Source organism: Rissa tridactyla, chromosome 17 (genome assembly GCF_028500815.1).
Source record: "Rissa tridactyla isolate bRisTri1 chromosome 17, bRisTri1.patW.cur.20221130, whole genome shotgun sequence".
NCBI classification, from domain to species: Eukaryota; Metazoa; Chordata; class Aves; order Charadriiformes; family Laridae; genus Rissa; species Rissa tridactyla.
The window spans coordinates 729,058-754,534 of record NC_071482.1 but is presented as its reverse complement, the minus strand read 5'-3'; the positions used below and the strand labels follow the sequence as shown (position 1 = coordinate 754,534).

Here is a 25,477-nt window from a genome sequence, read left to right as displayed (position 1 = left end):
TCCAACCCTTTCCTGGAGGAGCGGTTTTTGATTCACGGCTGGTAATACTGTAGGGTAAGCCTGTTAATCGCCGCCCAGCTAACGGGCAGAACGACGCGGTGTAGACGAGCCAAGCGGCTGAAGAGAAACAAAAGCAGGGTTGGATGCTGAATTAAAGCGGCTGTGCCCGACCTCTGCAGTCCGGGTTTTCCAACGGCGAAAAGCACCACGCAGCGTGAACTGGGATTGCGACGCTGGTAGTAGAAGATAACTGTCTTGTGGCTTTGGTGCTCGGTCGTGAATCACAGGATAAAATCCTAGACCTCCTGCTTTAATGCTTTTTAGACGAGATTTCCATAAGGCCGAAGAACTCAAATTTTTTTGTGGTTTTTTCCCCCTGTTTCCCCCCGCCTTTCTAAAGCCGTCGATTTGCTAGCTCCCGTCGCCTCCAAGAGAAGATGAGGGTTGTGGCGGTAGCGCCTGGCGGTGGTGGCAGGGTGCTGTTGTGGCATCTCCCATGGGGTTGCCACTCGAGGCAGCGTCGCTGCCAGGGCCATGCTGCCGCTGTGGTGGCACCCTGCGGTCCGGAGCGCCCTTTGGAGCCGGTGGTGGTGGTTTTAAGCCGGGATCATGGGAACGGCGAGGGGCAATGGCTGTTTAAACTGAGCTGGGAACTGGAGATGAAGCTGTGTGTTTCTGCGGCGCCTCTTCATCTGCTGGCAATGCTTTACAGTTAATCACCCTTCACAACCCCCCTGCGAAGCCGGGGCAGAGCCGAGGAAGGATTTCGGCTGATTTTGAGAGGCAGCCAGCGCTGGGGTGGAAGGCAGCATCTGTCTAACGGTGCAGAGCAGCGTCGCCCGCCACTTTAGAAAGAATAACTTTCCACGGAAGCTGCGGGAGGTGTTTAGGGATGGTGCCGGCATCGGGATGCGACGTGGCCAAGGCACAGGGGGGCGAGGGGCTGGATGAGGGGTGGTGGGGGCTTGAGGTCTCCCCACCACCAGCAGCAGACGAGCACCGTATGCCGGAGAAAGGCCCCCCCGAAGGCAGCGAGCGCTCCCACCGAGGCTGTCAGTACAGAGCGAGTTTCCGCGGAGCTTTGGTACACGGGCACGGGAAGGGAAGGCTTCTTGTCGGCAGCGCCTTCGCTCGGGCTGGGCGTTGAACAATGCGAGGGTCGCGTTCCCCGTGCGAGGCGCCCGCCGGTGGAGCGCTGCGGGGAAGGGGCTGGTGAATAAAGCGATCCATCTGGGTTGCAGCTTGGGCTCATTTGTCTTGCGCGTCGGCAGCGGAGCGCAGGTTTGTAAGCATGGCAATCTGGCCGGGAAGGCGCTGCCAAGGAAGCTCCCGCCGGCCCGGGGGTGGGAAGGCTGGGAAGCGGCTCGGCTCCACGCACGCCCTGCACGGACGGGGGGCTGGCAGCGCCTTCGGCGGGACGGACACCGGCACCCTGCAATCCCGCCGGGATGCCCCTTGCTACCGGCGGCTGCCGCTTGCCTGGCGGAGGTGGCCGTGCCGGGGGGGCTGGAGCAGGGACGCTCCCCCGGGAGCCCCAGCCTTATCAGCGGCTGCTGCAACGATGCTGCCGTGCCGTTCGCTTTGTTTGTCTTTCGCTCTCCGTGCAAATAAAGCCGTCTTTGTCACCGCACAGCCCTGCCTGGGTGACCCTGGGTGGCGTGGGGCGATGACATGGGGACGTGGTCCCTGCCCTACGGCGGGACTGGAAGTGGGTCAGCTCTTTAACCCTGCCCCTGCCCGAGGCCAGCCGGGATAAAACCCGTGTTTCAGGCTGGATGTGTTTGCAGTGACCATTTAAACGCTCCGAAGGCTGCGTTTGCTCAAAGAAAAAAAAAAAAAAAGCTTTCCGATATTGCATGTAGGCAGATTTTTCTGGATGTTTCTCTTTAATCTCTCGAAAAGCTGGCATTATTGTCATACTTTTAAAAGGGGCTTTGGCAACCTGTACCTCTTCCGTTTTTGGGTAGCATCTGGCAGTACTGCTGGCTGGAGTGCAGGGGCTCCCTGTATCCAGAAAGCGGAGTTGTGCTCCGTGGCTCACGGAAATCAGGATTTCGGCAGGCTCTGCAGGCTGGAATCCAGCCAGTAAGTAAATACTTCTGCGGTGCTTTAAGAGCACAAGCAAAGCTGGACACGCAATCTGTATCTCTTCTCAGAAATTGGATGCTATGTAGGGGGAGGAAGAAAAGTAAGAAAAAAAAAAAAAAAAGTTGTGTTTGTTTCTCCGGGGAATATTGTGGGCCGTTCTCTGGTGGCGCAAACCCACCGGCGCTAAATAAAGAGGCTCTGTTTGGAAACCTGCAATGAAGGAGAGGGACCCTAGGTGGAATGTTGTAATTATGAGTGGTATGTACTTGTTTAAGTTTCATAAATCAGTTGCCTTCCTGGGGATTTAATTGCAGGCTGCCGCGAGCAGCTGCTGTTGTGGTTAATGGGGAGCTCCACCGCAGAAGGCTTTGAAGGTCGCCCAGCGCCGGCTCGGCCGCTTTGGCGTGCCTGGCTGCGAGGGCAGCCCGCTGGGGAAAAGAGATTTTTTGCCTGTGTGGCAGGCATTTTTTTGGAAGGAAAACGCCACGAGGCTTCAGTGGCGGTTTGGCAATGGAAGCGGGGTGCTTGGAGAGGGGAGCTCGGCGGCCGGGCACGCGTGGGTGCCCCGGAGCTGGCCCGTTGCTCCGCGATGAGCTGGCCTTTGCGGCCGAGCCACGGGCCCGATTTAGATGTTCCAGTTTGTAATTTGCGAGTGCAGCGAGAGCCCCGGGCGCGGGCTGGCTCGGCTAACAACCCCCGCCTGCATGGCACTGCTGCCCACCTGCTTTCTCTCAGCCCTTTTTTTGGCCATAATAACAATTTTGCTCCCTCTTCATGTGCTGCTGGAACTCGGTGGTTTTCCTGCTCTGTTGCACGTTGGGTCCTTGCCTTAAGTCATGGTGTGGCAGCAGAGGCAGATGCTTGGGAGCCCTGCGGAGTGTGCTGTAGGGGGAAACCTGTCGTTCGGGTCGATCCGATTCTCCCGTTCCAAAAATATTTTCGGGATTGATAAAAATACAGGAGGAGCAGCGGCGGTTCTCGTAATCGGTGCTGAGCTCCCACCACGTGCTGGCCCGCTCTCTGGGGTCGGTGCTTTCGTCTTGCATTTAGAACGCTCGGCCGGGTTGTGCCCGGAGCTTTTATTGGCCGGCACGCCTAGTTATTTTAAATCAATGATGTCCCCTCGCAGGGTTGGGCCGGCAGGCTATTTTTACTGTATGGTTTGGTTTTAATTGATTACGTTCTTCTGCGGTTTAAAGAGTTGAGCACTAAAACCATTCTGACCTTACTGAATTCTCAAGGTGAGTCTATTATAAGAGTTGAGACCCCATTAAGATGCCAGTGTAAAGGATCAAAGTGGCACTTAAGCACGTCTCTCTGCTCTGAAATATAAAACTTTTGTGGGCTGTAGCTTAACTGAGAAATCTCTTTCGTCTCGATGTTTTTCGAGTATCTTTTTGTCATGATAAATGCTGGCAGCCTCTCGGTGTTGTCCGTTTGCCGACAGACTCCTGCGTAGGTGCTGCGTTCTGGCAGGTTTGCGATGGGTTTGGGTTGGTTTTTTTCCTCCTGAAGTAGCGCTGCCTGTTTTTGTGGGTCCTGCCTAGACCCCGTGTCGCTCCCTCCCCTCCTCTCAGCGGCGGCCGCTAGTTGAGTGCAAATACCGAAGAGAAAATAGGCTCGTAGCTGGTAGGTGGTGGCCAGCGCTTTGTATAAGCCAGGTGTATCCTTGGCGATGGGAAGTAGTTGTGTGAGAACCGTTCTTTCCCTGCCAAGGCCGGCTGGGAAGTTTGCCCTGAGCCGTTGCGTTGCTGGCTTCGTCCTCCGGCAGGACGGCAAAGCCGCGGCGCTGGTGTGGCGTTTTCCGGAGAGCTTGGCTGAGCGCGGAAGCGATGAGGGATGGCTATCTCTGCCTGCGGGGCAGGGCAGATGCCAAGGGAGCTGTCGGAGCCAGGGGTGCCCGCGGGGCCGGCGTCGCCTTCTAAAGTTATACTCGGGTTTGACAAGTGCCGGGGATCCAGAGCCCTGGCTTCAGGTTACGGCGGCGAATGACCCTCCTTGATCTTGTTGTGCCCTTTTTTAGCAGTGTTAGTAAGCGCTGGGATCTGATTTATAATCTCGTCAAAGGTCTGCTTCCAGAGTGGAAATGTCACTGTATTCCCCGAGCCGCCAGCAGGTCTCTCGGGTCAGTCCTCTCTGGGGTGGCCCCTGGCAGCCGTGTCTCCTGTTCCCAGAGACGCACTCACGGCCTGATCCAAACCACGACTCTGCTGAGCTTGGACCTAAGGTGCTGCAAAATTTGCTGCGGGAACACGGCTTTTTGTTAGCGCAGTAACGCTATTTATGGGTGTGAGCTCTTCATGGGCAGCATGAGACCAACCTGGGACTTGGCGAGCGTCAACGAGAGCGGTCCGAGAGGCCCCCCAAAGGCTTGTGGGGCCCTTGGTACCACCAGCCTGCCTGACATCTCCCCCCGGAGGTGGGAGCATCCTGCACCCCTCACCCACGGTATTCCAGTGCTCCGCAGCATGTATCCCTTCTCCGAAGTGTGACAGGGAAGAAAGAAATATCAAGTGGCAAAGTGACGTTCTCCTCCCTCCCCTGCTCCCCCCCGCAGTAATAGAAATACGCGTCGGAGTCTGCGGCATCAAAAGAGAGATCAGAGTAATCGGATCAAGCATGAGAAACTGCTTGTTGCCGCTTTTCTGTTTTTAAATGAGGCTGCCTGGCAGCTTCCCTGGCAGAGCGCTCCGAGTATTGGTGATGCTGAGCGCCGGCGCTGGGCTTGCAGCGAAGCGGGGCTCTGCAAAAATGGGGCTAGAAAGAAAACTTTCTTGGCGCAGCCTGAGCGTTACGTGTCGCCTCTGGGCTAATAGGCGAAAATAAAGGCGTCTCACACCCTCCCGGCCCTTGCTCTGTATCCGAGAAGGGGAACGCTCGTCCCTCACTTATTGCAGAGGGAGCGCTCTCACTGTGTGCTTTATCGCAGTAATACTGCTCTGAGACGAGGTCCACGATGCCGGTACATCCTTGACCTCGAGGAGGCACGGCGGCTTTCTGGGAAACCCCGGTGTGGGAAAACTTTGGGGCAAAAGCTGCCCTTTGTCCACTGGGTCGTACGGCTGGGTCAGGCCGGGGGAAGAGCTGCCGCTCCGCTTGGTGGCTCAGCTCCAAAGACTTCTCCTCCTCTTCACGCTGGGTCGTCCCTGCGCCGGCTGGAGGCACGTGAGCGTCCACCCTGGTCCTTGATGTTTGCAGTGTGTTTGCTCAGGCATTCGGCGTGGATTAGCTCCGTTGGTCGAGGTCGGGAGAAGAACGGCGAGCGGTGTTTGCTGTCCTCGAGCAGAGGGCGATGCCGAGCTTCTGGCTGGACGCTGCAGGTGAGCTGGCTGGAGAGACGCTGATAGCCTCTTTGACGGCGCTGCTGCAGGTGAGGGGTTTCGTTACGCCGCAGATACCCGTGGATGTGGGGAGGCTGGCGTTGGACAAACCCCAGTCACATCGGATGCGGAAACCCTACATCGCTCCGTGGAGTTTGGTTCTGAGGTCGGCCAGCCGATTCTGCCTGGTTTCGTTGTAACGAAGACCTGAAATGTTCGCATTTGGAAAGCTGTTGCTGTAGCTTGGCTTGTTTTGGATTTGCCTTCTAAGCTATTTTGCTTGAAAACATGATCTGGGCTATCTGTTTGCGCTCCCGTTACTTGCCTCTTTGATGTCTTTATCCGCATTAGCTAACGTGGACGTCGGCTACGCCATGTAGAAGCAGGGAACTCCTAAGAGTTGCCCCTCCTGCTTTCCCCACTCCGTATAAAATTAGATGCCCTTTCCGGCTGCCTTGAGGACAGGCGCTGCCGTGCACCGCCTGAGCTCTTTCTAACGAGAAAGTGCCGCCACCTTTCAGGTGTCAGCAGCTCTTTACAAGCATTCGTGCCCGGATGGCTTTTCCTGCCATACTCGGGAGAAGGCTTTTGGATAACGTGGCACGGCGCTGAGATCCCGAGCGATGCCGCCGTCCCTTATCATTTCCTGGTGACAGCCTGACCGGGCTTCGTGGTGGAAAGCCGGTTGACAACCATGAAACCCGCGACTGCCTGTCACCGAGCGATGTCAGCTTTGTCGAAGGGAGCTCATGGAGGACGGCTCGGGTTCCTTGGGCCTGTTCGGAGTGAGTTGCTTTTTCAGGACGGGCGGAGGAGGAAGGAAACAACACGAAACCCTGGCGTGCCGCGGTGTCGGGGGGAGTCTAGGTCGGCTTGACCGCAGCCCCGGCTCTCGAGGCAGAGGAAGTTTTTGGCACTGCCATTTTTTACCGTGCTGCGCAGAGTTTGCCCGCTGCTCGACACGAAGAGCTGCGCCGTGTCACTGGGAGAGCGTGCCTGCAGGGTCGCGTACACGACTGCTGTTCTCCACACCGTCGCGGTTAAGGGCCGTTTTTCCTCCTCCTCCTTGCTCAGCTTCCGCTCTGAAGGCGGCTCCGAAAGAGACATTGCTCATTAACCCAGCGGACAGAACTGCTGCAAGTGACTCCCACGCCGAGGTTCTTGAGCCCCGTCCGCATCAACAGCTTCTCGTTCGATTTACAGGTCTTACACTCTTAATCGTTCCATATAATCTTTACCAGAACGTAGACATTTAATCAACTCTCCCGGAATCCATAACTGCCAGGTATTGCTGCTTCAGCACGTGAAGCGCAGTCGCATCTTTTCCAGTAAGAGCAAAGATTAAAGCGGGATAGATAGGAGATTAACACTGTTCCCTTCGGACACCATCAGGGAAAGGGGGAGAAACTTGTAGGCGAGGAATAAAGAAAATACTCGGCAGCAAATCATTTATTGCTATGTAGGAATATATAGAGCCTTGTAAACAGAGGGTTTCTAGCAAAACCGAGATGTAGCTTTGAAATCACTCGGGGAGAATTTCAGATGCACGGTTTTATGATGACTGTCTCCTCCAGGCTCTCTTTGGTAAATTGGATCTCGAGTTTTCAAGTATGTTAACGCAACAGGGTGTTTGTGGAACGCAGCTCGGGAAGGTGCGTGCGGCATGTCGGACAAAGCTGTCTTTTTTTTGGGGGTGCTTCTTCAGTTTTGTGTTGAGGTCAGGTAGATTTATCGATCTCGTTCCCCTTTGAGATGGGGGAGGTTGTGAGAGCTCCTCTTAAATATGATTTCAGCGTTTTCTGTAGAAGGGCCTTTTTTTAATTCCTAGCAAGAATATTTAGTGGAATACCCTTTGTATTCACAATCCGCTGTTTCTTCCTTTGTGCCACCTCTCCTCGCGACCCACACACCGCCCCCCAAGGATCTGGCTGGTTTGGGTTTCCGTGCGAGGCCGCCGAGGCAGGAGAAAAGGAGGAAAATATAGGTGTCTGTGCTGGTTTTGTTATCTCCTGGAATTAATCCTCAGGGAACGCGTGGCCACACGCCGTGAGATGGTGTTGGTGGAAAAGCATTGCACATCTGGAGGGTAAAAGAAACTTGCGGTACGTGCAAATAACAAGCCTTAAAATGGAGCGTCGTTCGTCTTCTGGGCGCTGTTATGCCCTGGAGATTTCCAGGAGGAAACGCCGCAGCCCCCGGGAATGGCCTTTGAGGCGCCTCTGCCCTGGGGTCCCGCGATGGATGGGGCTGGGGCTACGCACGTGGTGCTCATCCTCGCCCCTTCCTACGTGTAAAACCTCTGCTGAGGTAGGGAGGAGCTGAAATGATCTGGCGGTAAATAAAGGAGGATTAGTAGGCTATTTTAAGCCCGGTCGTCTGTCTCTTGTCCTGGGCACAGCCCGGAGGACTCGGGGATGGAGCGGGCGCGCTCTGCCCGTGGGGACCAGGGGGTCTGTCCCCGGAGGGAGGGGAACGCGGCAGACCAGGGGGACGTTGGGGACAAACCGGGTGGGCTGTTCCCCGCCTCTGCTGGGTTTCACCGCCTGAAGAGTGAACCCTGCGCCGCAAACTGAATTCCCTGGGGAAGCCTTGGGAAGCGCGGCTCTTCCCTGCTTTAATGAGGTGCCTTCGGAGCAGCCGAAGGAACCGGCGTCCGCTAAAGGTGCAATCCAAAACAACGGGAAAGTTTTAATCACTTGGTATTTTTGTTGTGCCAAAAAAATCAAATTACTTACAGCATAACTTTTCTCGGCTCAGCTGATTTATAAACGTCTAGGAAATCGTTTGCCTGAACCTCTGTGGAAGTTGCATTTGAATGAAGCAGCTGAAGAGTAAGTTTCGTCAGTTTAATAAGCATAATAAAACGGTAAATCTCAGGGAGAAAAAAAGCACCTCTGAAATTGGTCTCTTTTCATTTTAAATTGGTTCCTAGGATTTACAAGGAATTCAAAGGCAGATAGAGAGTGAAGAGCTCGGGGTAGGCATTGAAGCCACTTGTCCCTATTTTCCCGGCGGTTGTAGGGACGCTGTGGAAGAGCAGCCGGGCTCTGGGACGGGAATCGCCGCTGGTACGGCACAGGGCAGCAGTTCCGGAGCGCTGTGGGTATTTGTGTCTCACCTTGCGGGATTTTGTATGTTTATTCTCCTCTTGGAGCAGCTTTTTTCAGCCTTCGCTTGTCCGGATTATCAGCATGCAGAGGAGAGCTGCCTTGTATTTACATGATTTAGTTGTAAATATGGTAAGTGTTGATAGATATTGTTGTCATAAGCGCTTACAGTGACTGGACTGATTACTGAATTTCTGCGGTGAGGATCTGTACGAGCCGTGCATGCGAGCAGCATCCCGGGGAAGCGCACGCGGAGCTTGTGGCTCCGTGCACGCCGGACCTGGGGTGTGTGGAGGGGGGGAATTACCGGGGAAGGGTTGTCTGCCAACAGCTGGGGTGCCCGTGCCGTAGCGAAGGGAAAAGAAAAGGTTCTTGTTCCCTTTTTTTTTTGGGGGGGAGTATGCCAGTATGTAGAATAACTCTTTGGGAATGATATGTGTAGGAGACATCTGTAAGGTTATACATGGGGGGCTCAGGACGTTAATCGTTGCCGCTGGGGCCGAGGGAGCAAATGCCTTATTTGCTACTCGCTTCTTTTTAATTGACTAATACGCTTGAACTGCCCTTGTTTAACTGTGTCGCTTCCCGAACGCTTTACGTACCTCCCTAGATCCCTTGCATCTACAAACGAATATTTCTAGGAAACGGCTCTCCAAATGCAAAAAGCCTGGATTTGGCAAAATCCGCTCCGGGGGTGAGGATTGCCCGGGGCTCCCCGCTGCCTTCAGGCACAGATCCCTAGCAGCGCCAAGACGGGCTTCTTGCGCGTTTGAGCAACGGAGATGAAAATTTGGGGGTGTAATTTGAAGTTTTAAGGTGATAATGGTTATTACGTTAAAAAAAACTTGGTGGTGGTGGAAGCAGGGACTGGGTTCCAGGCGGTGCTGGTGCCTCCTGCCCCGGTGGGTCGGTGTTCCCAGCTCCGGGAGCGGGATGGAAGCCCTGGACCCACAGGCGGTGGCTCGTCCCGAGCCTGTAAAGCTGCCATGTGCGGGAGATGCCGTCGGTCCACCAGCTGCTTATAATGCACTCGATGCTGAATTTAGGGCACAGATAAAAAGCCTCTTTTCTGCTTTTCTATGTAATGCTAACATTTAAAACCTTATATCTCTCGCTAGGGCTTAGGCTACATGAGGAAAACCCGGGAGTTGTGTCCCAGTTCTTGCGGCGCTGGTTTTTCTCCTCAGCACCGCACGTGTGAAATGAGAAGCGGCACGTCCGTCCCGCCGCCGGGTGGGTGTATCGCTGGGTTTGGAGCCGCTTCCCGGGGAGCATGGACAACTTGGACGGAATCTCTCTTCCCTCCCAGGCAAAAGCTGTCCCCCTGGTGGGAGACGGAGTGGCTTCGTCTGGATTTCTAGCAGAGTTTGGCAGTTTGTTTGCCATTCAGCCCCTTGATTCAGAAGTGTTTTGCCTTAAGGGGGGAACCCCCCCCCCCCCCCAAAATCTTTGCTCGTGGGGTCGGGAGAGGAGGGGGAGTCGGAACCCCGGGTACTTAGTATGGGCAGTGCAAGCTTTGCAGAGTCACGCGTCCAGATGGATTACATGAGGAACTTGACATCTTGTTTAAAAACAAATCATTCATTATGTAGCAATGCATAATCAAGCATTACAGTTTCATCTCTGGAGGTTCCTTTTTTGGTTGGAATTTTGATAGTTCAGTAATTAAAAGCTGAAAGCTATTACACTGTCTACATGTTGATCAATTGGTAATTAAAAAGTTGATGATAGATACGGTATTTCATGGGACTGGTTTGTTACGATCAGATCTCCTTAGTGTGTTTTGAATGTTGTCATTTAACTTAGCACTTAAGCATTTTTCAATATTCATGGACTATTTTACTTGAATTTTATAAAAGCCTTTAAATTACCACAATTTGCATAGAGTAATTTGAGATCCTAGCGATCACGGGATTTTCATACGATCCGAAAGGTGGTGTTTCTCCCCGTGGACTGCCGTGTGTTCCAGCCCTGCGTCCACGTTCCTCCCCCGGTTCTTGGGCTGCCGTCGGGCGAATGTGCCGCGGCGGATTGCTGCGCCTGGCTCCACCTGCCTGAACCCACGGCAAATACTTACGCGTTCTTAAGGTATGACCCTTGTGGCGGGATTTGTTCCTTGCAGGAGTCGTTCAGCTTTCCTGCCGGCCCCTCCGTCTGGACTTGATGTCAGAGGGCTAATTGGGACAGGAGGGATGCGGGCGCCTGGGGTGGTCCCTGCGGCAGGGGCATGGGTGGGGATGCTGCAGGAGCGTCACGGCTCCAGCCCAGCCCCGGTGCCATCTCCTCGCCAGGGTGGGCCTCTCAAATGCATGGGTGGGGTTCTCAAGGGTCTTAAGTGGAAGAGCTGTGAAAATATGGCGTAATTCTTGGCTGTGGCGGCAGTGAGCCCCTGGCCCGGGTTGCCCAGAGCGGCTGTGGCTGCCCCATCCCTGGAGGGGTTCAAGGCCAGGTTGGACGGGGCTTGGAGCAGCCTGGGCTGGTGGGAGGTGTCCCTGCCCAGGGCAGGGGGGGTCAGAATGAGATGAGCTTTCAGGTCCCTTCCCACCCAACCCATTCTGTGTTTCTATGGGTTTAAATTGGAGAACGTTGTCAAATTCATTAGCAAAGGGGCAGATAATCCCGACGAGTACCGTACGGTGATGCAGGATGAGAATGGTGGGTTGGTAGGACAGCTTGCCCTGCCTGGGCGACTCCTGCCTTTTCAGCTTTGGGCTTCTCTGGGCGATGAATATTTGAAAAGCCTGTAGGTCTGCTGAGCCCCCTGCAGCCGAGGGAAGGTTGGAGATAGGTTTGGTAATACAATCAGCGGTAAAGCAGTGCAAAATGGAGGAAAACCGTGTTGGTAATGGCCTCTGTGATGGAAGATTCATTGCTTGGGGAGTCTAATCGGAGACCAAAATGAAGCCCAAACCTGACACTCTTCAGAGCATAATGCAAGATTTACTGCTCTGCCACACTCCAGAGATTAAAAAAACCAACCACCACCCTCCGAATCACCTTCCTTTGCTTGCAGAGCTTAGGGAAAATCAAGGTTTTTTTTTCTTGAGAGTTAAAAAAAAAAAAAAAAAAAGGACGGGTTTTGCTTTTTTTTTTTTTTTTTTTTCCAAAAGCATGCTGAATCCTCCTTTTTCTGATGGCTACGGCCCTGCTGCTGGCAGGGAGGGGGTGGGTTGGCCTGTCCGGGGTGGTCCTGGTGTGGATGCCGTGCCGGTGCTGGGGGAGCTCGCCCGATGGCTGCCGTCAGGGGTCCGGCCGGGTTGGCCATCCATCCTTGGGGAGCCGTCCCGGGCCGCCTGGCCCCGTGCCCCGCCGGAGCTGCAGCCCTGGCACCAGCTTGCTGGGTTTGGCTTGGAAGGAGAGCACCGTTCCACATCCCTGCCAGCCTCATCTACTGGAAAATACCTTCCCGCTGCTTCATCTGGCAATCTCGAATGAGCTTGCAGAGGCGGGCGAGACTTCCCTAACTGGGCACCTGCGAGGATGCCCAATTTGGGTCATCCTTCATGATGCTGCGTCTTCAGCGCCGGGATGCTCCCGAGGGGCTGGAAGGGGAAAGCCCAGAGCCTGGACCCTTCAGAAGGGTGAAATCTCCCCAGCTCCCTCCTCTGCCTGAGCAACGTCCTTCTGCGCTCCCAGGCGGAGCAGTCTGCGTCCTCCTGATGGTGAGAACGCCTGTGGTGGCTTCCCCCCTCCTCGGGGACATGGCCGGCACGTGGAACGGCCAAGTCTGGCAGGAGATGGAGACGTGACGTCGGGGTTAACGCTGAGGCCTCAGACGCCTTGTGGAAAGCCCCGGGTTTAAGGAGCGCTCTGTCCTTAGACACCTGTTGCTCTGTGACAGCTGGTTCCAGTAATTTGTTTTTATAGGGCAGTTTGTGGTACATGAATGACACGTTGAGTATTTTACTGAGATTTTAGATTATCTAAAGAATACTTTCTGGTTTACTAATTGGTAGATAATGCTGAGTACATTGATGTTGACGTGAGCAAATGGATTTAAAATGATTTCGAAGTGAGCCTCATTAAAAGATGCTCTAATTCAGTCAACAGGAAATGTCAACTGATGTGTCCGTGCGCGCTCAGACCAGGCTGTGGCAGCCTTGGAGTTTTACAGGTCCCTCTTAATTACGGGCAAACTCACCGCTGCATGCGGCTGTTGGTGAGTCTCGTTAAATTCCGGATGACAAATTCTCCGAGTTGCCTTCGTTAGCCAGCAGTGAGTGTGAAAGCTGAGTAATTAGTGAGCATACAGGGTTCCTTGTGGCCTTTGATGAGCCAGCCTCAACCAGGCGAGGGTGGGGAGACTTCTTGTAATGGGTCTCTTTCCGAAAAATACCGAAGACGAATAAACCTGGTTGTAAATGTTAGGTAGCTGGAAGGTGTGCTCAGGATGCTGTGATGCCCTGTTGGGTTTCCTGAAGTTCTGGGGGCAGGCAGTGGTTTCGGAGGGTTTTCCAAAAGCCGTTTTTCCGGGATTTTCCATGAGCCGAGAGGCGAGTTGGCTGCGCTGGTCCGGAGCAGCCCTGGTAGAGCTGGGGACGAAGCTCCATGTTCCAGCGCGAGCTGCGGCTGAAGCCGGGTGTGCTGCTTTGCTCATGGAATATTTATGTGTAGCGGTGAGAAAAGGAAGCAGGAACTGTGTAAGAGGGCCAGCTCGCGGTTTTATTTTGCCACGACGCGCAGGGCTTTTGTTGGCGAAGGCGATGGGATCTTCGGAGTAGATTCTGATGAGCAGTGACAGTCCAGAAGCCTCTTGGATTTAATCCTAAGGAGGGAGGTGGATTTCGTTGTCTCCTCAGGTTTGTAATAAATCACTGCAGTACCACAGTACTCCAGGTGCCATTTGCTGTAGACGAAGAGAGATTTTCTTTTTTGGCTCGCCCAGATTAGGATCTGCCTTCTTCGGGCCTTCCATCAAAGAAATTAACTTTTCCCCCTCTCTGTGAAGCTATGAAGGATGTCGCTTTGCTCTCTGGCAAGGACTGTCTGAAGTTGTGAATTCATAAAACTGGATTTGCTTAAATCTCTTGTTTTCATTTCCTCAAGACAAATGGGGAAATTAGTGCATGTGCAGCTCTGGCCCGGCGTTAACCCTTTTGTCTTTCAGGGAAAACGAGCTTCTCTGAAGCTTAGGAAATGAAGGAAAGAATGCTTTGGAGACATGACTAACATATCAAATATGCGCTGTGTTGCATAAACCCATTATGGGTGTAATGTAATGTTCTCTCTAAAGAGATTCATGGCCGTTGGGGGGAGCGAGGAAGCAATCCTTTTCAGTACTTTGTGGCTGGATGGATGTATTTTTAAAGAAAACCGGAGAAACTGAAATATCTCTTCCAGCGTCGTTGTGCTTCTCCGCCGTTGAGTCCCTCTGGTGGCAGCCGCCTGGCCCGCTTCGGGAGGGTGGTCTTCATTCGTGGGTGAGACGCTTGGCTGTGCTAATTGGTTCCGTGTGAAGGAAAAGGTTGGCTGTAGCCGTGGTCAGCAGTCTTCAAAGCTGGGAGGCGGAGGAGCAGCGCTCTGCGGGTGGCTGGGAAACGACGGTTCCTTGACAAGCGCAGGACGCCTGTAGGAGCTGTGCTCGGGGCGGGGGTCTCAGCTGTGGCTTTTCCAACTGACTTGAAACACTGTGGGATCGGAAATAAGCTCCTGCGCTCCCTGCATGGTCCGTATCGCCCCGTTGCCGAAGCCCGAGGTCCCGCACTGCCAGTGCAGACGCGGCCTCTGCGTCCCGCCTGCCTTGCAGGCAGCGGCGTGTGTCCGTGGCTCGTGACAGCCCTGGTGCTTGCCGAGCTCCTGCCCGCTCCAGAGCGGCAGCGTCCCTGCGCGTGGCAGGGAAAACCTCCCCGACCCAACCGAGAGTGCGGTAATCGCATAAAAAGGGCGGGGATGGAGCCACGTTCATGGTATTTCTATGGCGCCTCATTCCCTGCCGGCACCCGTGGGCCGACTCTCGGGGAATTATTGTTGGGGGGTGTCAGAGGACGTAAAAACACATTTGTGTGCCAGATAGTGCGTCTTGGCTATGAGAGAGCATGGGAAGGTTTGCCAAAGCCAATAATTCTCTGGGGAAAGAAATCGACCTCAGCTCTGGTGTACTTGGAAATACTCAAAAGTTAAGGAATTCTTGTAGGGTGATTCATTCTCAAAAGTTATTGAATGCAGCAAAGTGTTGGCATCAAGATTAGGGGAACCGTACGAACATTTGAGAAAAAATCTGGTCCAACCAACCAACAAAAGGATACATCTTACTTTTCTTAAGTCGTAACGGAACAGTTTTGGGTTAACTTCTTTGGGAGCAGTTCTGACCTTTCCGAAGGCTGATCTCTGCAGACACACAGCGGATAAAAGCTGCCGGGCAGAGGATGAGGTGGAGGAGTCCTTCACTCAAACCGCCTTCCAGGCGAGGGGCGATCGTGAGGAGCTTTTTTAAAGGGGAAGAAAAACCTCCAAACCCCCCCAGGAGATCCGGTTTTGGCTTTTCCCTGTCATCGTGGGCTTGCCAGGGTGCTCAGATGGTGGCCCGAGCCCCTCTGAATTTTCATTAATGGCTAAAACTAATAAATACGAATGTTATCCATTTAGTGCGTAATCCCTTCTGTAGATTGCGTGTAGGCATCATCAAAGGATGCTTAATGTATTACATTACCTGGGGTATTTGGGGATATTTTTATTATACTCTGAAAGTAATCTGCAGGATCTGATACGAAGAGACACAAAAGGTTAGTTGAAAGCAGACAAGAACTGAATCATTGAATTGAACAGGAACTGCATTGTGCGAGCTGTAATGCTCCTTTCCATTCATTACTGCAATTATAATTATGGAACCCAAAGTATTTAATTGGCCTCACAGACTCTTCACTCTGAATAGATTGCATTGTTACCATTTAAAAAAAATACCCTCTTATGCATTGCAAATACATGTACGTGTTGCTCTCTGGTTCTCAAGAGGTTTCTTTGTTTATATGGTGAGTGATTAACTGAATTACGGATCTTCCCCAAGTTGTGCCAAACTAAAATCAAATGGACGAAGAATTCTTCCCGTGCATCAGATGGAATTAGGTAGAAGTTTTAAAAATGTAAATTCATGCCTTAAAAACACCAAAACCCAGGGCCATTAGCACAGTTGTCAAAAGCAGGAAAGCCTGTAGGATGAAGTCGGCTCGTAGGGATGGGTCGCCTGGTCTCATCGCAGGAGGGTGCGAGGCTGTGCCGCCTGGTCCCAGTAGGTACCGTGCCAGTTCTCCACTGGTCCCAGGAGGTACCGTGCCAGTTCTCTGCTGGCCCCAGTAGGTACCGTGCCAACCAGACCTGCCGTTGGACTTGGCGTTCCAGGCCGTGCTGGGGCCGGACTGGCTGTCGGGCACCAGGTTCAAAGCCCTCTGGGGATCTGCCCCTCTGGGGCGGGCTGGCTGGCTGGCTGGCAGGGGGGGTCTTGTCTGCCTCTCCCTCCCCTGTTTGCAGCTCTAGGGAGGCTTTTGCGGTGTCGGTGTTACCAGCCCACGTTGGTGGCTCTGGCGGTGGCGTTGCTCTAGGTTGGCCGGGGACCGTGGCGTGCCTGGTGCCGTCTCTGCTCCCTTTGGGAGAAGCTGCCTCAAATTATCTCACTGTATCCAACTTTGCTCTTTGCCTATTGCGTGTGAAACAAGCAGAGAAGTTTAATTACAAGGCGGTAATTCCATCAGCGAGGCTCTAGTGAGCCCTTCAAATGCAGGGAAAGCCTCTTTGCTCCCCATTAACAACGGGAAGGTGCGGAAAGGTTTGTTTTTCCGCCCTTATTGCGGCATCCCTGTTTGCTGCTCAGGCAGTATTTATTGCCTTTTGCTGATCTTTTAATGTCTCCGCAAATGGAAGGACAGTGGGTTCCGCTATAGCCAGATCATAACTTCCTATTTAAATGGCTTTTTAGGTGGAGCGTTCTTTCTGAATTGCCGTTTCTTCTCGTTGGCTAATCTTCGCTGAGGGGCGGTGGGGGACGAGGGCTGGAATCGTCATACACAAAGATGCTGTGTGTAACACTTGGCAGAAGGACTTGAAATTGGATTACAAGCTACTATTCCAGCAAGTAAATGTCCGTGGTGTTTTTATAGCTTATCTCTATTCATCTATGTTTGCAGGGCTTTGCTTGCCAAGCGTTAATGTAAACACTCTATTTTGAGACATCGGTCCATTTGCCTTCTGGAGATCCTTCTTTTATAAGGTGGTAGTAAACTTCTGTACATAAAAACAAACCAGCCCTGCGGCCGGAGCTGCACGCAGACTAATGCTGCGGAGGCCAAGCGTCTGACAGCACTTGCCACCTGGGTCAGCAGTTCGGTGGCCTCTCCCCAGGCTCTGGGTTCAGTGAAACGCTCTTGCTCCGGGCACCAGGGCTTGCCATGATGGCTCGCCAACGTCTCCTGGCTGCGGCACAGCAGCTGACAGAGCTGGTGTCTGGGCTCTCGGTGCCACGAGTGGGTTCCCCACAGCGATGCTGGGAGCCCCACGTGTGATTTTCCCATCAGTTGGTCCTTCTGCAGCACGTCGCTCCTCCTCCTTACGCCGCAGGCTTCGCACGAGGAGCTCCTGAGGCCCAGCTCCTCTCTTCACGGTCTCTTTTATTACCTTTGAACTTTCTATCTCTGCGTCAGAGCCTGAGCCTGACCAGCAAGTCTACAGACCATATAAACATGGCAGTTTGGTCGTGCTAATTGGCCATCGTCTACTGAACGCAAGTGACGCTTCTGCAGAAGTGCAGCCCGGCGTCTTCTGGATGAAACACGAAGCTCCTTTGAAACAGGAGCAACCTGGGGAGATATATATGCACTTTTATATATTTTTTTTTTCTCCCCCCCCGTCCCACGTGAGGCTGGAGATCTCTCATAGTCGACTTTAGAAGAATTAAGTTGACTTTCAACAGAATTGCTTCTGGTAGACTCTCCTAGAACAAGTTTTCTAGACCTGATGCTCAGTGCGAAGCGGATAATAGTTCAAACTCTTAGGGGGATTTAGGAAGTGGTTTCATTCTTGGGTTGGCTGAAAAAATGGTGTAGAAACATCACCTGAAACTTGGACTGAAAAGAGAAAATGAGCAAATCTTGTGTGTCCAGCCAAGCAGTTGATTATTTTGGTGGCATAATATGTTGCACAATATTTTGGAATAAACTGTGCAAACTCTCGGAAATGTGGCCTGGAAAATGTGTGAAGAATTACAGTATTCTGTGAATGTGCAATCTGTGTAGTTCTTAGAGGGAACTTGGTGTCAAGTACTTAAGAACATTTTGTGGTTCAGAGCCTTCTCATGTTTATTTTGGGATGCTTTGTGATTGGAGAAGAAAAAAAAAGTAAGCCTTCCCCATACTTTCTTGCCTCCTTTGAGAGCACAAACAGAAGCGCATGAAGAGATAAAGGCGTAACTTCCCAGTGGAGAGCTGGTGCTGGCGTATTTGTGTGGGAGCAGAACGAAAATGTGCCTTCATAGCACAGGGAAATCTGCACATGAAACCCGGTCGTTGTCTTCCCCTCCCTTTGCTCCAGCTCCCTGAAAACCCGTTTACGTATTAAACGGTGTTAAACGACCCTCTTCGGTGGCGGGTCTCGCTCAGGCGTGGGCTCAAGTGGTGGGAAGGGAAGCCTGGAATCACTTTTTTGGGTGACGAGGCTGGCCCTGTGAGACTCTGGGAGTTGGTTCGGCAGGAAAAAGAGAAGACTCTTTGTGTTTTCTGGTGTTGCCACGGCGTCAGGGAAGGAAGGGACAGGACAAACTTCTGACACCCCACGCGGAGTCCGGGGGCGAGCACTAAGCAGGGCTTGGATTTAGGGTCGGTGTTGGCGCAACAGCGGCGGGGTTGGGAGAAGCTCCTTCTGGTTTTAACGTGGAATTTTCCCCCATTGACGACAAGAAAAGAGGGATGAAGGGAGGGACGCAGCAAAACCATGAAATGGCATGAAATTAGGGAAACTATTTTGGGGCCTTCTGAGAAGGGGAAGGGTCAGGCAAGAGCCGGCATCTGGAGCGTGCTATGGTGATGTTCGGAGCAGAGCGCAAAACACAAAGCTCCATCGTGCTTTGGTTAACAAACACATTTGTGCTGGAATATAGTAAAATACATTTATCCTACATTATACTTCCAATTAAGACGTTTATTCCGCAGTGCCTCTTCGCTGGCTTTCAGGAGGAACCCGAGGATCAGCTGTGCGCTGCGTGGTTTTCTGAGAAATGCGTGTGATCAGCTTCCGCAGTGACAAATGGCAACTGTCGCTTAATTTTTATCCCCAATTATGTAGCTCCAGGACCCATTTTTCAGGTGGAAAGTTGGAGCCATTAAAAAGAAATAAGTAAACTATACTGTATTCCATCATTTTTGGCAGCTACCCACTGGTCTGTAGCCTTAATATGTGCATTTCTATAAGGTATTTTTCATACAGCTTTTGCGCGGTGACCGTTTAACACTTTGCTTGTTGACTTAACTTAGGGAAGATGCAAGTGGTAAGTGAATCTTGGGCTGGGCTCTTCCACGTGGAGCAAGCAGTGGCTCTGCGCTGGTCTTCCCGGAGCCGTCGGTGGCTCGGTAGCAGGCACGTTTTATGCTTCCAGCTGCAATATTTCTAGCCTCAAGCAAGGCGAACTCTTCTCTGAACCGTAAATGTTGAAGGGAAGTGACACGGCGTTGCTCTGCTTGCTTTACTGATCGGATTAGCGCTACATAGGCCGGTGTGCGCTTCTTGCTGTTTGGCAGCGCGGTGGTTGCTGCCACACAGCTGTAATTTAAAGCCTGGCAGAACCTTAGTTTCATTGGAAGCACTAATATACCGTGCAGAGGCTTAAGCATTATCAAGCTTTGCCAGCTGCGCTTAGTGTTTTCCTTAGAAAGCAATAAAGATCATAGCTTTGGGTTGCTACAGCATCCAGCTAAGTCTTCGGTTCTAAGCGTTCTTGCCCCCTCTGTTACAGGGGACGGCAGCCCTGCGTCAGCTGACGATGCAGGATTTCCAAGCTGGCGGCCTAACTTCTCCTAAACACGTGTTACGGTGGCGTGCAGGCGGTGGGACGTTGGTGCTGTTGGCGTGGGCTTTGCTCTTGCCCCAGGCTGCTCGGGAGGGTTTTGCCGAGGGCCCTTTCCCTTTGCCGGGAGATCTGCCCTCGTGCAGGTGGGGTCCCTTTTCTTACGCGGCTGCGTATTGTCAGAAAAGCGTATGATGTGTTAGCACAGGAATCTCCCGCTCGTCACATCTGCCTGCCTTCCTCAGACCGCTCATTGGCCACCTCAGGCAGGGAGTCCAGGGGTTTTTATCGTGGGTGACTAAGCGTTACATTCGGTATGCTGCTCTTCGGTGGCTTATATATATATATTTCTTACGACCTTGCTAAGTTGCGGGAGCAACCTGCAAGTTTATCCGTTTCTTCAGCAGGTTGATATGTGCCTATGCCTATAAATCCGTATAAAAGGGAAAGCTGCGGAGCAGTGGCAGCGCTTGGGCGCGTGCGTGGCTGGTTGGAGACGCGTTCCTTGCTGCTCTTGGCATGATGAAGATGCTCCAGTTGGCTAAGGCAGCTCCTTCAGAGGAAACGCTGGAGAGTAGCCTGCCTTAAATTTTGTCCTGGAGGGGATTTTTTGGCAAACTTGCTATTTTCTTTAAAGCAGGGTGAATATTCTTAGCACGGTGTTGTCCATTGAGCGTGTCCCTTGGTGTGTGTGTGCCCAGGCTTGCCCCGGCTTGCACACAGGTGAGGAGAAGGTGAAATGCGGGTTTTGGAGTCCTCCTTGGAGCGCATTCGTGTTCCCATGCATCTTCCAGCCTCGTAGGTCTTGGTTCTCCTAGGACGTGGAGATTCCTTCATTTCAGTGGGAAATCTGGTGCTGTGGTCGCTCCCGGTTTCCTTCGGTACGGCTGGGGCCTCACTCCGCAAAATACAAGCGTTGTCAGGTTTCAGTTGGAATGGTCAAGCTAGGGTTGAAATACAAAGTTTCCCAGGAAGAAGCCACTCGTGTCCTTTTTGGAAGTTATTTCTCTGTGTAATGGGATTGGAATGAAAGAGAAACTACATCTAATTGCAGGCTGCGTTATTTAAATTTTTTGCCGTGGAGGAGTTCACACCTGATTCTGTTTTGTAATCCCACTGCTATTCTTTGCAGTTCCGGGTTCAGGATAATGATCTTTACAGTTCCTGAAGCTGCTAAAAGTGCTATTCGAGAGAAAGCTCTGGCATGAAGTTGTAGGTGGATTATTAAAATATATGCACTTTTCAATAAAGGCGCGGCAGGATTTGTGTCCGTGCATCGAATTTTACTTAGGGCTTATTGGTCAGCACGGTTAAGAGGGGTAGGTACCGTGCCGTGAGAGGTGGAGGTGCCCTGCAGCGCACGGTGTTGGAGGGTGTTCGGTACAGCCTCACGGCCGGCCTCGCGCTCTCTAGGCAGCAGCATTTTCCACAGGAAAATTTGACCCCTTGAAAAACGGGAGAAAAAGTGCCCAAAGCACGTGCAAGGTAATATCAGTTATAAACCCGCTTTTCAAACGGGGCAAGCTTGAAAGGTGGCATCTTTGGAACAAGCTACACCTCTGCCTTTTAAAAAATCCAGCCGAACAAACCAAATTCCTCCTGCTATGAGCACTCAAGATAACAGAAAGGGAGCTGAAAGAGACTGTTACTTCTGAGATAGGATCAGATGTGTTAGATAATTTCTAATTTGGTTCTGAAAATCCTGCATTTACAGGGACCCCGACGTGTTCCGGGGCAGCCTTTGCTCGTGCTTAGCAGGTTTTTGTATTCTTAAGTTTCCCAGCTCTGGGGTTTAAACCTTCCTTGCTGCAGAGGTGCCTGCTGGCACCGAGGGAATTCGGCAAACACCACTCGAGATAACACGCTTTGCTGAAAAAATACGTATTTTTAGGGTGTTTACAACAGAGGCCTAAAATTACGTGGACAATTTGCCACCCTTGACAAGAAAAAAATGTATCTCTGGTTAAATTTCCTAGCGAAAGACCCCTTCCTTAAAAGCTGAAGTGTTGTAATGACAGTGGCTTCGCTGCGACTCAGACCCCTTATTGCTCCGTAGCCACGGAGTCTGACACGGGCCACCCTTTGTTGTATCTTGGCCAGTGGTTCTGCCACTGCCTTCATCCTCTGCTCGTGGGCGTTCGCCACCCGGGCTGCTCCGTGCCCTGGCCGGCTGTTCTGGTAGTCCCGTGGCCAGCACCATGAGTGCTGTGGCATGGCGTGGGCACACTGTCCCCGTCCCCGGCATGGACCCGGCGCTCCGGCGGCGGATCGATAGGGAATTTTCTCCAGGCCAGGTGTGGGAGCACAGAAATGCGCTTTCACATCCCGGGGCCCGGCTGTGCCCGCTCGCACGCTGAAAGACATTTGCTTGGCAATCCAAGGCATTAATAGTGGGTTTTGTTGACCACCTGTTCAGGGGGAGGTTTTTAATTACCTTTTTGGTTGCGGGCCAGCGTGATAATGCCTGTACATGTTTCTTCTCCTCTGTTTGGTTCCCCCAGCTTGAACACAAAGCGAGCATTAAATTGCCTGTTCAGAAGTGCAGCAGCCGCTGGAAGGGGTGGCGTGCCTTTCCCGTATCTTAGTTGTATCTCGCAACCTGGGGTGCCAGGAAGCTGAATTTCAAGGGAAAAAGCTCAGAAGAGGCTCCAGGAGTAGCTGACAGCCTTGCTGCTGCTGGCGTTGTTCGGAAAGTTGGCGTGCCAGAGGGTGGCTTGGGAAAGGTGCTTCCTTACCCCAGGAGGTGACAGCACTGCCGGAGCCCGCTGCAGTCTTTGGATGTGGTCTTCTCATCCGAAAGCTTGGGAATGCGGATCAGACATCTGCAGTGTGTTTATTCTGGTGTGGAGCATAGAATGGTTTGGGTTGGAAGGGACCTTAAAGCTCATCTCGTTCCACCCCCCTGCCCTGGGCAGGGACACCTCCCACCAGCCCAGGTTGCTCCAAGCCTCGTCCAACCTGGCCTTGAACCCCTCCAGGGATGGAGGGAATGGGGGACTAGTAAGACTAGAGGGAATGGATTAAAACTAGAGATGGGACAATTCAGACTGGACGTTAGGAAGAAGTTCTTCACCATGAGGGTGGTGAGACACTGGAATGAGTTGCCCAGAGACGGGGTGGAAGTCCCATCCCTGGAAGTTTTTAAGGCCAGGCTGGATGGGGCTCAGAGCAACCTGATCTAGTGGGAGGTGTCCCTGGCCATGGCAGGGGGGTTGGAACTGGATGGTCTTTAATGTCCCTTCCAACCCAAACCATTCTATGATTCTATGGGGCAGCCACAGCTGCTCTGGGCAACTGGGCCAGGGGCTCACCACCCTCACAGCCAAGAATTTCTTCCCAATATCTCATCTCAATCTCCCCTCTTTCAGTTTAAAACCCTTCCCCCTCGTCCCATGGCTCCCCTCCCTGCTCCAGAGTCCCTCCCCAGCTTTCCTGGAGCCCCTTTAGGGCCTGGAAGGGGCTGGAAGGTCTCCCTGGAGCCTTCTCTCCTCCGGGCTGAACGCCCCCAGCTCCCTCAGCCTGTCCCACAGCAGAGGGGCTCCAGCCCTTGGATCACCTCCATGGCCCTGGGATCATCAGCCCGCTCAGAGCCCTGTCCCGTGAGCGGACGGAGGAGCCTGGTGTTGAGCTCTTCTCTGTGGTGGGGGGCAGCCGAGGGGCGAGATGGTGGAGAGAGGGTCTGTAGGTGCTTGTTGAGAGCAGCGGAGGGTTGCGGAGCTCTGGCAGCGCTCTGCTTAGAGATTTGTTTCCATGCTTTTACCCCAGGCGCTCTCGTTTCCGATCCAACTGACTTTTTGGTGTCTACCAGCTTGTGTCGCCTTCCCTTCCTCTGCCCGCCAGCCCTGCAGGGTGGTGGCAGCAGCCGTGGCAGGTGCGGCAACCAGCAGGGAGGTGGCAGGGGAGCAACCTCTGCCGGGCTGGGACTTCCGCAGAGGCTTTGGCAGCATTTGCAGGGAGCCAGTCTTGCGGCTGTTGGGTGATCTACATTTGTTTTCCTTCGTTATGGTGGGTGTCTCTGAACGGGGGAGGTCCGGGCAGCGAGGACGGTGCAGTGGCAGAGGTGGGGCTGACGGACGGCGAGCTGGGGCGGCCAGAGCCACCACCAGCACCCGTGTCAAGGGTTTCTTTGATGCGGAAAAGGGCAACGCTGACCTTCCTCGGGGGCTGGTGGGGATCAGTGTTTGCGCAGGGCTTGAGCGTGGCAAGCTTTATGTAAATGTCGGTTGGGGCTCTCTTATTAGTTCCCTCTCCCCAAGTAAATAACCCGAACTCCGCGACAACGAGTGTGTCCCTCTGCAGCGCCAGTCCTGGGTTTAAGTGTGCTGCGGCTTTGTGCCGTGCTGTATTTCTTGCACAGAAGAGCTAGGCTAGTCCGTGTCATTTGGACTCCGCGTTCCATTAATTTATGACTTGGTTTACTCTTAACGTGGGATGTTTGAAGAGGGAGGATTAATCTGCGGTTTTAGCTGCTCTGCCCTTGTGCGACTATAACAACAGGCAAAAACGTCATTGGAAGAAATATGTAGGGAAGGTGAGATGTATACGGCCGTGTGAGGCATTTTACTGCTGAGTTCAGGAACTCATTTCCAAAACTTAGCGTTGTGCCGAAAACTAGGGAGGGCGGGAATTGACTCTCTGCCAGTTACTTACTTAAACTTCAGAGATCTTTGCATTCAAATTACTTACCCGGAGTGCTGGCAGGCTCATAAATCCAAGGGACTGTTCTAAACATTGTCAATCTCGAGCGTAATCCTATTAAAATAATGGAGTATTTTCAGAGCAAAGAATTCCCACATCCTCTGTCCCCCGCCCGGAGGAGAGGACGTGAAAGGCAGGATGGAGTGTCCTCTGTCCATCATTGAGCCGACTCGGCTGCGGAATTCCCGGCAGCCAGGGCTCGGCTGGCTGCAGCCGAGAGCGGGGAGGCTGGTCATGGAGCGCTGGGAAGTTCCTCATGGAGCACTGGTTTAGAGCCGTCCGTGTTTCCATTTTGTGCCTTCCTTGTGGAAGCGCGTGGCGTTTGTCCTTGTGTTTGAATTGGGCTGGCGCACCTCGATTACGTCTGGAGACTGCTGTTATCCTCTGGGATTTGTACCTGGAATGCAAGGAATGCGCTACCCGGGATGTCCTGCGAGTCCCCGCGGCAGGGTTGTGCGTTTAGGGCAAACGGGAGACTGCCGAGCCCGTAGCAAACGGCTTTTTTCTCTCCTGATCCTCGCCAGGTGCCAGCGGTCCCCGCTGCCTGCGGTGTCCCCGTTGGAGATCATCACTGCGTTGGTTTGTGGTGTTTCAGCAGAGCTGGGACAATGGGCTCTCCTGGTGGCGATGCTGCCGGTGAAGCCCCCAGGACATCAAAGCCTAGCCTCTGCTGCTGCTTTAGAGAAGACAGTTTCTCCCGTTTGCCTTTTGAGAATCTTCAAATGCAGGCATGACCTGAATTTACAACACGGAGAAAGAAAACGAGAGGGGAAAAATATCTCTGAAGGCTTCTAAGGTGTCTTTGACAGCCGTAAACTAGAGAAAATAAGCACGAGTTCTTCCCTCTCCCCTTTGCTTTTGTAGGTCACTTTGGGGGAAATCTGAGCAAATCAGAGAACTTCAAAAACAACCTCCAGCCCAATCACTTCCACCAGCTTCCTGAAAAAATCTCCTGCCATGCAACCCGCAAACCTCGCGTTCGCTTTGACAGGCTCGTGTGAAAACCACCTTTGAATAACTTGCCACAAAGAGGACACGAAGTTCCCTTGATTTGGGAAAGTAAACAGATTTTCATTTGCAGATGCTTTTCCCTGGCGCGGTGCTCTGGCAGGGGCGGCTGACCGGCGTCTTCTCCTTGCTTGGATCTACCTCTGGAGCCAGCAAGCGAGGGAGACGAGGTCCTTGGCAGGAGAGGGTGGGTGACATGGGTGACTCCTGCTGCCCGCGTGGTGCGATGTTCACCCTGTTTTCTCCACGGAGTGTGATCCGTAACGCGTGCC

The 25,477-nt window shown here is 52.9% G+C and overlaps 1 protein-coding gene across 2 annotated transcripts in view; it reads left to right on the top strand.

Moving 5' to 3' along the window:
- CADM1 (cell adhesion molecule 1) overlaps positions 1–25,477 on the top strand; it is a 151,338-nt gene that overhangs the window by 1,716 nt on the left and 124,145 nt on the right. The window contains exon 1 of one of the 2 annotated variants that reach the window (XM_054222991.1): positions 2,091–2,346. The exons of the other annotated variant lie outside the window; for it this stretch is intronic. Coding sequence (XP_054078966.1) covers positions 2,304–2,346 — 43 coding nt within the window. The 5' untranslated portion in view covers positions 2,091–2,303. Of the gene's footprint in view, positions 1–2,090; positions 2,347–25,477 lie in introns of those variants that run through there. 2 annotated transcript variants of the gene reach the window in all.